Source organism: Anabrus simplex, chromosome 13 (assembly GCF_040414725.1).
Source record: "Anabrus simplex isolate iqAnaSimp1 chromosome 13, ASM4041472v1, whole genome shotgun sequence".
NCBI classification, from domain to species: Eukaryota; Metazoa; Arthropoda; class Insecta; order Orthoptera; family Tettigoniidae; genus Anabrus; species Anabrus simplex.
In genome coordinates this window covers 10,769,656-10,783,346 of record NC_090277.1, presented here as the reverse complement: position 1 = coordinate 10,783,346, position 13,691 = coordinate 10,769,656, and the positions used below count along the sequence as shown (strand labels likewise).

The following is a 13,691-nucleotide window of genomic DNA, read 5'->3' as shown; positions in this document are numbered from 1 at the left end:
GCGTAGGATAATAAATGTCATGTAACTCGCGGTAAACAGACACTCCAGTCATGAAGAAAGAACTCAAGACTGGGGATAATAAATCAGGTCACAGTTCTAAAATGTCATTAGAGAGTTCTGTTTAGTACCATAATCTCTAGGAATCCCTTCTACAGCAATATTATTACATCCAAGGGACAATTAGGTGACGAGCTAAAGCTTCAGTGTGAAGCTATTAGGCCATAGGTTGTTCTTGCCCGGACGTAAGGTGTGTTCCTTATGATGCAACTTGTGGATGACACATTGGTATTGGGAGAATACAGATTAACAAATTCACATCAGAGGGCAGACTCATCCAGAATACACTGCTAAAAAGGAAATAAACCTCTCCAGGCAGGCTACTGAGAAAAAAATAATTTGAATTGGCGGATATATCCGCGTTCCTCGCCGAGCAATTGACTTGTAGCGACAGCTCTCGCCACATAGCCCACCAAACGGGTTAACCTGTGCATGCATACTTTTGTAAAAATTTGTAATTCTCAAAAGAGTACTATCAAGAATTGCATAAAACAATAGTTTCTTATTCAAAATTAGCTGAACATTCTCAAAGGTATGATATCCATGATAAGAATACACTATAAATATAAAAATTGGGTCAAATTTTGAAATTTAAACTTTTTAAAAGAAATGATCATACAATTTTAAATGAAGAAAATGAAACTCTAATGAATTTGCATCACACTCAGGGATTTACCTCCAAAATGTAATTAGGTGAATATTTTTTCCCTAGTTTGTACATTTTCATTAAAATTCTCTTGGCAATACATTACAGTCTGGCTTCAAAATGGTTAAATTCCGAAATACTATCGAGAAGTGTAAATTACTTGAAAGTGAACTTTATATAAATGTGTATTTAATTTGTCCTTCAAAATAGATCACCATTTAACTTCATGTTCTGACAAGTCTTCTTCGAATCTAATGCGGTAAATTGTCATAGAAGGAAAGTACGTCTTTTGGCAAAACTTCCTTATCCTGTTCAAGGTGGTGATAATTTGAAGTTGGATTATTCAGTCTGGCTTCATACATTTGATTGAAATATAATTCACAGGATTTTGTTTGACTGTTGTGGTGAATCCAGAGTTTGTCAGAAAAATGAATTTTGTAGCATATGATTCCTGAAGGAGAGAAATTTAGTCCCTTCAGTCTCTAACAGTGGGATTTGATACACAAAGTCCAGGTTGAACAGAAGAGTATTTTTTAAATCTCTAATCTGCATAGAAATCACATGAAAGAAATTTTGCTTTAAGAGGGAAAGGTTTCCTTCAGGCCTCTTTCGTCATAACTGTGAAATCTGTTGGAAAGTGAATGTCTCCATTCCTTAGCTTGAGTTCAGTATTAGAGTGAAGAAGTGTGATCTCTCACCAAATACTTGTGCTCTGTCTCAGTATTATGTTTCATTGCAAACTCAAGTAAGCACCTTCTTTTTGTTTTGATATGTGCTGCTGTCCCTCCAAATTATTACTTTTTTAAAATATCTGTGCAGTTTTTACTGAAATAGTCAATCAAGCAAGAAGAAAAATTTGATGCAAGAAGTTAATTTCCACACTCAGCCCACCAGTAAGTAGTAAAATGGCAGGAGGATAAATCATAAATTGTGTAATTGAATCCTCTAGATTCAAAACCCCCTAAAGACCATTTAAAAAAATTGAGATAAGCATAGCATTAGATTTCCAAGGATGAGTTCCATCGGTTGGTGAAACTTTGAGTTTCAAATCTCGCTAATTTACATAGAACAAGCTACTTGAAAATCACTGTTAAATTCAAAATCCTCTATATCCATCACCAGTTACTTTCAAAAGCCTCTATGTATATCAACCAATGAGAAATTCGAGATATATTGAGGAATAAGAATGACGTCTCTTGTCTAGCAGAGCAGCCACCTGTTGCGATCTTCTCTTAACCACAGATTTTCGTATACTAATGGGCCCGAATGAAGATGAAACAATATGATTGTCAGAGGATAATTTGAACGTATTCACAGTGATTTGGATTAAAGTGAAAGGCTTAATCACTGGAGAAAGGATACATTTTCCATTCTTTTTACCTCAGACAGGTGAACTCTAAAGCAGTATGTTGGCAATACGTGTTACTCTGATAGTAAGATGGCTTCCTAGTGCATTAAGGAGAAAGCGATTCGTTGTCCATTTCCTTGGTATCATTATTTGAAAAATGAGTGACAAAACTTTTCTTGTTGCTATAGCAACTTCAGGAAGAGGGTGAAAAGGTGGCAGCAGGTGGATACTTGTAAAAGGTCTAGGGAATAAGCAACTGTAATAATATAATGTTTTTCTCCACAGGATGAGAAGAAAGAAACACAGGATGAAGCATTCAACCCTCTGGCAGACACAGTTCATGTGTAAGTGAATATACTTCTTGTGTTACGGAGACACCTTGATAGTGCTAATCAGCAAGATGTTTTCTGGCTTAGCATTCCTGAATTTTGAGTCCCAATTTCTACTCTGTTAAATGTATACAGGGTGTAACAAAACTCAGTGGCATAAATTTGGAAATAGATTCCTCATATAGAGAGAAATAGAAACATGTCTTGACAACACAGATCCAGAAGTGGATAATTACGGAATTATCCTACCTTTATTAATGTTAGTGCAATTCGACAATTGGACACTCGCAGCACTGTTACTATAGATATGTCTGTTACATCAGTTTGAACACTGTTGATGTATCAGATGAAATGTTCACAGTGACTTCCATGCCTGAATACAAGCCTTTACTCACGTTCACATTGAGTGTCAATGATGATGAAAATTTCTCTCATTCCTATCAGACGTTTCGACTACTCTTGCAGTAGTCATCTTCTGTGCTTTGTTGAAATACTCTCTGCTGTATCCACTGGTGACTGTAATGGTTGCTGGGGAGGTGGCAAATCTTTCTGTTGTTATATGAAAGCTGTTCTTCCTTAAGAAGCTATTCATGTAAGAAATTTTTTTTTGCCAATTTTCATGGGTTGCCTTTGTTTTTGTTGTAAAATTAGAAATAACTTATTGTGTAATTTACACAAATTTACTGAATTTGTTAAACGAATACTATATAATGGTGTTTGTCTTTTGATAGGCACTGGCTTAATTTTCTTTTACTACTTCAATTCAATCAAAGTTCTGTTTAATTCAGCAATTTAACATTTTTCAAGTAAAACTAAATAATGTAAAAAATAAAAGGTATAGTTTCAAAATTCTGTCAACCTCTTTCTTATGACCTATCATTTCCCTGTTTTTTCAGGGATTCTTCCACTCTAAGATTTTTGAATTTACTCAACTCAAATTCCCTCCATTTTGTGGCTCCCTAGCAACCAGTACAGTTGCAGCAGATCACAGCATTTGCCCTCCCATACTGTACAGTAGCATGGTGGGTTGGAAAGTTTCAGCAAGGACATGTGGCAGCTGGTGATCAGGAACCCTCAGAACAATCTGTCAGTGTGTGGACCAAAGCAGCACATGCCATTATCTACCAGCTTCTGGTGGAAGACAGATGATGGAATCATACTGCATGACAATGCAAAACCACATAAAGCAGAGTGTGTATGGCGGCAACTGCAATGCTGTTGATGCGAAGATTTGGAGCGCTCGCCATACTCTCCTGACCTTCTGCCCTTTGAGTTTTATCTCATACGAAGGTACGGTTTGCAACATGCGAGGACCTTGCCAGTGCTGTACAGTAATGGATGACCTCACTCACACATGGTGCTGCAAATGGTACTCAGTGTCCCCCTCATCATTGGTAGTGTGTGTGGTAAATGTTGAGGAGAAGCTGTTACTGTTGACGATGTCTCTGTTGAGAAATATAGTTGCTATCATCACAGCTGAAAGATTCTTGAGTCCAATGATATCTTAATTGGTGATAAAATGGGACTCCTTTCTTTGTTCGCCTACTTACCGATACCACTGTGGCATATATGGAATGATCCTACTATATTACAACAAGGGTGGCCAAGAAGCTTACTACCTCTTGTCATAGGCAAAACAATGTAGATGTTTTAAAAATATCAGGAGCTTGCCAACCGCAATGCAATGATGATGCCATCCTTATTTCAAGAATGTATTCACACACTCCAAAAACTCCAATGTATTTTCGTAAATTGAATGGTGTGCTACATGTCCTGTAAATATATCTACAACAAATTTCTCTTAGAAAACTGCATGAGCTGACTTTGGCCTGTTGATTAGGGTGTATTCACTGCGTAAAAGTCAAATACTAGAAAATGTACCTTTAAGCAGGATTTCCGTAATAATTAAATTTTATAATCATTTAACTTCACTGATCATAATTTTGTATGCATATTTTTGTTCATTGTGTTCTGATTGGACTGTGACACTCCCCCGTTAACTACATAATTCACCTTCATGTTTTAGACAATTTTATGTGCTCATTTCATAGATGTGTTTTATCCTGTTATTTGATTTGTTTAGCTGAAGATGATCAGATTCTTGATCGAAACTGGCATTAACCACTCAAGTCAGTTCGACGTTTTTGTGTATGGACCTACAAAACAGGGGGCGATTCAACGGATAACTGTACGGACTAGGCTAGCAATGTTGGCCATCTGTTGGTAGTCAACATGAACTTTTAGCACGTCTCGCAGCACAGAGTATCATTCTATGCAGGGGACTATCTTCTACCATAATAGAGCACTTTGTTGGCGTCAAAAGGAATTGTTTCATCAGCATCAATTGTTGTAAACAACATGGCGGTATCCCCGCATGTTCTGTATTTATCTAATGCAGCTCTTGAAAGCATATTAGGTGAAAGTAGTGATGAGATTAATCCGAGTAATAATGAGTGTGTTAGTGATGATGATTATGCACAGCAGGAAATTACGTGTTATGTACGTAATGATAGTGATATAAGTATATAAGTGAATGCTCAACCGAGTGGTCATGGACACCTGTTGATTCGAATTTTATTCCAGCAAGGAGGTTATTAAGCAATTTTTTTTTGCTTTGCATGCCACTTTTTATGTAGATACAATATCTACATTATATGAACTGTGTGTCCACTTATTTTCAACAAAATCAGACATGATGTTTAGAAGATATAGCAATGTTTGTAACAGCATGTAAAATTGTGATATTTTTAAAATTTATTACCACTGTAGGTTTAAACTTGGCCAATTTCTAATACCGGCTTGAAGGGTTAAGACGATAAGAACTTTGGATGAATAAACAAGTTAATTCTAACTATCTCAATTCTCATGTATTGATTAGATGATCTATAACTCTTATTTGTGGTAATAAATGTTATCTGACATTGACACCAATGAAACATTGAGGAACATTATGATTGTACTGTAGATGCTGTGCACTTTTTAAAATGTTCACTGCGTAAATGTCTTATACTAGAAAATATCCCTGTAAACAAGGTCATCTAAAATTGACACTGTTGGAACATTGAGGGAGGTCATAATGCTAGTTGCTGGACATTTTTAAAAATATTCCTAGCATTCTGTTGATCAAGCCACATTTAACAGCTGCTTCCATATGGCAGGACCGAACTCTGAGTAGTGTGGAGAATTATTTTGCAGTTACTGTAGCGCAACCTCTATTAAGTGTCAATATTATTGATGTTTGCGAGGCTCAGATAACAATCTGAAACATTTTTGAAAAACCACATGAAGAAGAAGAAGAAGGAAAGAAAGAAAAACAATATAGCAAGCACTCTTAGCCTAGAGAAGATATTGATAGCAGTGGAAATAGTAAAAGACTCTCTGTGTGTTGTATACAAACGAGTTATTATTATATTTATTATTATTATTATATTTATTATATTTATTGTTTATGTGATCGGAAGATACAAATCTGTATGTACTGACTAGAGATAAAATAAACCTATTGAGCAACAATAACAGCACCTTTGCCTGCTATTTGTTTCATTTTTACAGAGCCAGTGATGAAGAATCCACAACTTCTAGTAAAAAGTTATGCAAAGCGGTGAACCATTCCGTCAGAAGTAGAAACTGCTAATTTTACGGTTAGCACATACAGTAATTATTGACATATAATAAAAATCTTGTTGATGATGCTTGTTGTTTAAAGGGGCCTGACATCGAGGTCATCGGCCCAATAAAAATCTTCTGGGCTATTATGCCGTGGTCCACTCCCCTCATTTCGTCCAGATGTTTTGACTACTGCTGTGGTAGTCATCTTCTGTGGTGTCTTGTAGATACTCTCTCCTGTATCCCGCTGGCGACTGCGTTAGTTGCTTGGGAAGCAGCTGTATTTATATGCGAGTGTGCGGCCTCCTATTGGTTCGCGCCATGCAATCTGATGTCTGGTTGAATATCTGAAAGCACGACCTCCGGTTGGGTCGCGCCGAGCAGTCTGACATATGGTTGGGTCTCTGAGCACACGACCTCTAATTGGTTCATGCCATGCAGTCTGTGATCAGGTTGAATGTATGAGGGCATGAATTCTGATTGGTCGCGCTGAGCAGTCTGTCGTCAGATTGGATCTCAGGGTGCATGACCTCCGTTTGGGTCGCGCCAAGCAATGGATCCTATGGTTGGTTGACTGTGATGTTCCTGATCTTAGTTAACTTCAGCTGTAAGTTATCTAAGGGGGTGTGCCAGGCCTTGCTGAGCTTCAGTCCTTCCTCCTTTGTATTAAAGTTTTCCAGGTGTTTGTGACTGGGAGAAGTGTCAATACTCACTTTACGGAGCACAAAAGGAACTGTCGCTTTGGGCAGTACGACAAGTCAGCAGTAGCGGAACATGCACTGCTTTACGGAAAGCATGAGATCCGTTACGAGGATACTGACATACTGACCACAATATCCCACTTCCATGCCCGTCTCTACAGGGAAGCAATTGAAATACAGAAACATCTGGATAACATTAATGGAAAGGAGGAAGGACTGAAGCTCAGCAAGGCCGGGTACACCCCCTTACATAACTTTCAGCTGAAGCTAAGATCAGGGACATCCAATCTGATGACAGACTACGCGGCGTGACCCAATCAGAATTCATGCCCTCATATATTCAACCTGATGACAGACTGCACAGTGCGAACCAATCAGAGGTCGTGTGCTCAGAGACCCATCCAAACGTCAGACTGCTCGGCGCGACCCAATCAGAGGTCGTGCTTTCAGATATTCAATCAGATGTCAGATTGCACGGCGTGAGCCAATTGGAGGCCGCACACTCGCATATAAATACAGCTGCTTCCCAAGCAACCAACGCAGTCGCCAGCGGGATACAGGAGAGAGTATCTACAGGACGCCACAGAAGATGACTACCGCAGCAGTAGTCGAAACATCTGGAGTGGACCACGGCATAATTGCCTGGAAGATTTTTATTTTATTGACACTGGCCGTGAAAGCCTTCATACTTTAATAATTATTGACAATCCAAGGGGCAATTAGCTTGAACCAATGCCAGGTATTGCCAAAATATTTTTACGTTCACCATGGTGACTAAAGTAGTTTTCTCGCACATTTATGATCCCCTAATTAATGATAGAAGATTGTGTCCAGAGAACAACATTTAATAACCTTCTGGGAGGAAACATTAAGGTTCAACTGATAACTTGACCTTTTAATGCTCTCCTCTTTCCTTAGAGTACATTTTGGTTATTCAGTAGTTTGGTTTCCTGCAAAACACATCCCCTTTCCTTGTCCCCTGCTGAAATGTCTTAACCAGGTTATACCATACATTATTGAAAGCATGTCCTTGTTTGACTAAAAGCCCTTCCCATGTTACACAATTACTCGTGTGTCTATTTGTGTGTACATTTGTTAGAACATCGTATGCAAACAGCAAAGCATACTTTTATAAAATGGCCTTTTTTTTAAATGTCAGATACTTTATCATCATAGCATTCAAAGATGGAATATATTGTGAAGCACTCAGCTTTATTTAGAAATGATACAAGTAAACTTTACGTAAATTTATTTTTGAACATATGATGGACTTAGTTGTGTGAGTACAAAAATAATGCAGCAAATATTCAGAAATAAAATATGATTACCTCTTTGTGGCAATCTTCTGGTTTATGCAAAAATTATGTATAAAATAATTATTTTAACTACATCCATTTCCTTTCACAGCCTGTGAGGAATAGGCTTTTAAGATGGTAGTTTAATATATTATGAAGCAAGTAGAAGATAATCATACTTAGCTGTAATTGAAAAATATTCAGCCTATTCTGTCTATAAAATTCGTACTTTGATATTTATGGAATATATAAGGGGTAGTCAAATAAAAACCAAAAACCCATTACAATGTGATCATAGAATGGTTTTATTCAAAAGTAATTACCAAAAGCGTTAATAATTTATCCCACTGGGAGACGACATGATCAGTTCCAGGTTTGTAGAGAGAGGTTTTAATGGACCCACAACTTAGCACTTCCTTGTCTGAATGAAACTGATGTCCACTAATGCCTTTCCTCAGGTTGCCAAAAGTAAGAAAATCTCAGTGTGAAAAATCTGGGTTGTATGGAGACTGTTGAAGTGTTTCCCAAAAAATCACTGAAGCGTAGCCTTCACCAGATTTAAAGCATGGGGGTGAGCATTATCATTCAACAGCATGACTGTCTGACAGGATTCCAGGACATTTTAACTTTATGATGCATCACAGTTTCTGCAATGTGCCTTCATAGCATTGTGCATCGGTTGTAGTTCTGTGCTGGAGGAAGTTGACAAACAGAGGGCCCGTGGATCATTAAATTTCTGGAACTTGCGTGAACAGATTTGGATTTCTTTGGTGGGGAAGAATTGCAATAATTCCATTGTTGACTTTGCTGTTTGCTCTCGGAGTCAATATGGTGGCAGCATATTTCGTCCCCTGTGACGATATGGAACAGAAATCCATAATCTTCCTTGTACCGCTTGAGATGACTCAAACTTGACACCATTCTGTCAATCTTTTGTCCCCGTGTCAGATGATGTGGAACCCACTGCACACACATTTTGTGGAAATGCAACTGATCATTGATAATGGCATGCACCAATCTATGGCTAATATTGGTCTGAACATGAATTTCTTCTCTCGTGATTAGTCAGCTCACATGCATAAGGCCATCAGTCCACCCTGTCACATTAGGAATAATGGCTCAGTGGGTGTGTCCTAGGCGTGCATCGTCTTGCAGTGATGTGAGCCATTCTTGGTATCTCTTATGCCACTCGTACACACTTGTTACGAACATGCAGTTTTCATCAAACTCAGCAGACATGTGGTGAGTTTTTTGTATTCCAGCACCCTTGGCCACCAAAAAATGAAGCACATTTCTCTGCTTTTTGCTTGCATCCAGTTCTACAGCTGATTGAGCACACTAGACCAATCCGTGCACCAACAAATATATAACCCAGCAAGTGTGTCACTATGCAGTTCTCCTACCACAGCGATGGAAGTATCAGTATGTAACAACAATGCTGCTGCCTTTCATGCAGAATGTGTGTTACAGCAGGTGGTCAGTTCTCATACGACTGCCCCTAATATAATGGTAAGCTCCCTAACATTTGGATCCCAAGATTTCAGTTTGAAATTCAAGTGGTTCTTGTTGAGGGATTCTGTGATCAAGGTGCAATCTTATGAAACTCATATCTTCTAACTGCAGAACAGCCCTTGCCAGTGTTCGGAAAGAATAAGTATTCAGTATCTATTAAGAGGGGCATTGACTTTCTAATTCTGAATGCAATCGCCAAATGGATGTAATCACATTTAAACAAGAAACCCCTGATTGATACTTCATTGAACCTACTATCAGTTGGAAGCCCTTGAAAACCAACCAGAGTTATTTGATGGAGCCAAGTTTGAATTTTGTGTCCACTGCAGATTTTTTCAATTAGAAAACAATTCCTGAATGCATGAATCTTTGTCCACATTTTGAAATGGATTGGTCTCAGAAATGACTTCATAAACCCACGTGTGATAACAACGTTAATATTCCTATGGATTATTTTATATCCATGCATATGGAAATTAACAGTTTAAGAGATTTCAGCTAAATTTCTTTATACAAAATATTATTTGACAGTAAAGTCAATGCCCCTCTTAATAAATGCTGAATACTCATTCTTTCAGAACACTGGCAAGGGCTGTTCTGCACCTCACCATGGACAACTACAATTTTGTTAGTGGAATTCTAAATAAGAATAAAATTATGTTGGATCAGGGTAAAAAATTGTAATTCATGCCTGTATTGATTTTCTTAAATTCCGAGCAGAGTGCTCACTAGTGTTAACATGTGGCGGCTATGGAGCCAAGCTCTGCATCAGGCAGATGCATGTGTTTGAACCCTATTGTTGCCTACCCTGAGAATAGTTTTATATGGTGTCGCATTTTCACTTCCAGGCAAATGCCGAGAGAGTTCCAACCCTTAGGTCACAGTTCTTCCCAGCTCCTTACCCAATTTCATACGTTGTTAATTTCATCCTCAATAACTTCTTAACTCATGATGTCAGAATTGCCATAAAACCACACAATATATTTTCACCACCTCATCCCCAAGCTCCTAAAAAAAAGGATTATTGATTTTCATAACAAACTATACTTCATTGTTTTCTCAGTTGGGCCGATGACGTTAGATGTTACGCCCCTTTAAACAACAGGCAAGTTTTGTTGCATGCTGATGCTTGTTGTTTTAAGGGGCCTAACATCGAAGGTCATCGGCCCAGGCAAGTTTTCTCAGTTACCTTTGAGTAATTGTAGTGTTTGTGTTTCAGTCCGGAAAATCGTGAGGTGCACTCCTGCGTCTATTGCTATAGGACATTCCTCTGGAAAAGTACTTGGAAGCGCCATTTACGAACGCACACAGGAGAGAGGCCGTATTGGTGTAACGTATGTAATAGTAAGTTTGCTCTGAAGGATAATCTGAAAAAACATATGCTGACTCATTCGGCATCTACACCATTTAAGTGCTCCATTTGTGGAAAAGCTTTTAAATGTCCGATAAGTGTAAAGAAACATCTCCAGTGTCACTCTGCGGCGAGACCATTTCAATGTTCTGTCTGTGGAACATCGTTTAAAAGGTCGACCACTCTCGGGCGACACCAATATACCCATACTCAGAATAGACCCTTTTCTTGTTCAGTTTGTGGATTTACCTTCAAAAATGTTACAGACCTTAAACAGCACCAAAGTGTACACACCGGTAATAGACCTTACCGGTGTTCAGTATGTGAAAATTCCTTCAGGAGGTCTTCTGAGCTTAGACGACACGAAGAAATCCACTCTGAAACCAAGGCTTTCTCATGTTTGATTTGTGGACGGAATTTTAGAAGACAATCAAATCTTATAAGACATCAGAATACTCACAATGAAACTGCTTCTCCTGTTTGATTTGTAAAGTACATTTACATAGCTCAATATAAGAATAATACCAAAATGTACATTCGGCGAGCAAGTCATTTTTTGTTAATATGTGGCGATTTTGAAACTGTGTCAACCTGTCAATAAATATCATTCACAGTGATATTAGGCCGATTCTTGTGCAGTATGGGGATATTCATATAGAAGATTGTCTGAGGTGGGAAAACGAGAGGTTTTTCTTCATCCAATTGGTGGAAATAATTCACTTCGCGACTCAAACTGATTAAATAACTTTCAACTTGATTTAGTGCAGTGTGAAGTTGGTGTAATGTTACTTCATCATTGTGCTACGTTTTATTTTTCCTTTAACACATGTAGTAAAGCTTCTAGAAGTAGGACTTACCTTAAGAATGCATCGTGAGGGGGGAAAGCCATTCCTGTATAATGTATGGTAGAACAAGGTACATGAAGAATACGTTGAGAATACGTATTAAATCACAAGGATTGTATTTTTGTATGCAATACTTGAGGGAGGATTTTCCCACAACAGGGGTTAGAATATCAGAGAAAGGCACTTCCATGCCATCAAAGTTATACAAAAGTTATCTCTATAGCATCACAGTTTTTCATTTGTGCAGAGAATTTTCAATGGTAGCCAGTCTTAATAACCATATTTTTATTTCTTTATGGAAAATGACACAACTCCCTGAACTGCATTTTATATGAAGTAATAATAACATGATCAGATTTTTGTGAAGTTCCAAATATGCAAACTAGTAGTCCTCCCAGGACTTGGGACCTGGGCAGATTGTCACATTGGAATTCTCATGATAGTGTACTAAGAATTTACTTCATTTTCATTGCAGACATGATCCAGATTTCCAGCTTCCTAGCATGTTAGCTTATCATGATTTGGAGAGTTCTAGTATATTGTGGTTGTTATGCTGCAGATTATTTGTTTACAGCTGTAGATAGTGAACAAACTTTTGATAATTTCTTGTATCATATATTTAATTTGATGTTATTGTAGATTTCATTGGCTTTGGAGAAGGCTGTTTAGTCAGTCGCCATATATATGAATTTAGGGCTGTCGCTCAGGTGACAGATTCCTTATCATACTTTACCTTGTCTATTCTGAAATGATCTCTCAAAATTTGTAAATTATGAAAAATCTTCCTTGGTAAATTATTCCAATCACTAAATCCTCTTCCTATAAACACATATTTGTTTGAATTTTTCCTCTTGAATTCCAACTCATTTTATAAACTTTCCTATTTTAAAAACTTAACTCAAGAATATTTGTCTACTAACGTTTCTGTAATCCATCTCTCCAGTGACTGCTCAAAACATTCTGTTTATTGGTGCAGCACATCTCCTTACTTCCAAATCTTCCCTGCCTAAAGTTTGATAACAAATTGTGTTGCTTTCTTTTTAGTCTTGTCCACTTCTTTTACCAGATAATCCTAATACATGTATTATGATTCTTTAAGGCAATTCCACCTTTACAATATCATGATTATTTTATTCCTTTCAGAATAACAGCGTTATTGGATTAATGGTACATATTTTCTTCTCTTTAAAGACATCTCCAGCCACAAAGTGGTACAGTTTCAATGAGCAAAAATGTACAACCATATTAAAATACATTAAAATATTACTTAAATGATATATCTTAGTCTTGATGAAATCTGTATTCACATTAGGAATTCATGTAATATCCATTCATATATCTTTAAAGGTTTATAATTAAAATATTCTTATTGATGAGTTGAAGAGGTGTCCTGGAAGTGACTAGAATTCAGCAAATGTTTATAAATCATAACATTTGTGGATGAAGAGTAGAAGTTGTTTTAATGTCATTCATTATTGTGAAATAAAATTAATATATAAATAATTATTTTAAGAAACATTAGTCCCTTCTTTCCAGATACTAATTCCAAGGCCAAAAGAACATAGAGAAACAAACAAGACTTATCACCTCCTGCTCTATATTGAAAGCCAAAATTGAAATTTTATTTATTTATTTCTTTATTTATTTCCAAAGAAGTGTAATTTTTGATCCTGACAAAATTTCTCAATTTGTTATGCTATGCAATTGAAATACGACTGTCCTGAGAATGTGCAAAAATCAATATATTTTACAGAAAAGAACATTTTTGTAACAATTTTAAGTTACTCAAATGCAAATGACCAAAGAGTAGTGAAAGTGATGGTGATAGTTTCTTACACAGTGGGTGGGATGCTTGTACCAAGCAAGTGGCTGGACGGTTTGGGTCACATAGCTATCAGCTTGCATTCAAGAGATAGTGGGGGTATTCGGGAGATAGTAGGTTCGAATCCTACTGTCGGCAGCCCTGAAAATGGTTTTCCGTGGTTTCCCATTTTCACACCA

The 13,691-nt window shown here is 37.4% G+C and overlaps 1 protein-coding gene across 4 annotated transcripts in view; it reads left to right on the top strand.

Moving 5' to 3' along the window:
• Window positions 1–13,164, top strand: part of LOC136884666 (gastrula zinc finger protein XlCGF52.1) — a 70,496-nt gene extending 57,332 nt beyond the window's left edge. For all 4 annotated transcript variants that reach the window (XM_067156916.2, XM_068230182.1, XM_068230181.1 and 1 more), the window contains exons 4-5: window positions 2,337–2,395; window positions 10,714–13,164. In XM_067156916.2, the coding sequence (XP_067013017.2) occupies window positions 2,337–2,395; window positions 10,714–11,329 (675 nt within the window). In that variant the 3' untranslated portion in view covers window positions 11,330–13,164. The remainder of the gene's footprint in view (window positions 1–2,336; window positions 2,396–10,713) is intronic.
• Window positions 13,165–13,691: the final 527 nt, after the last annotated feature.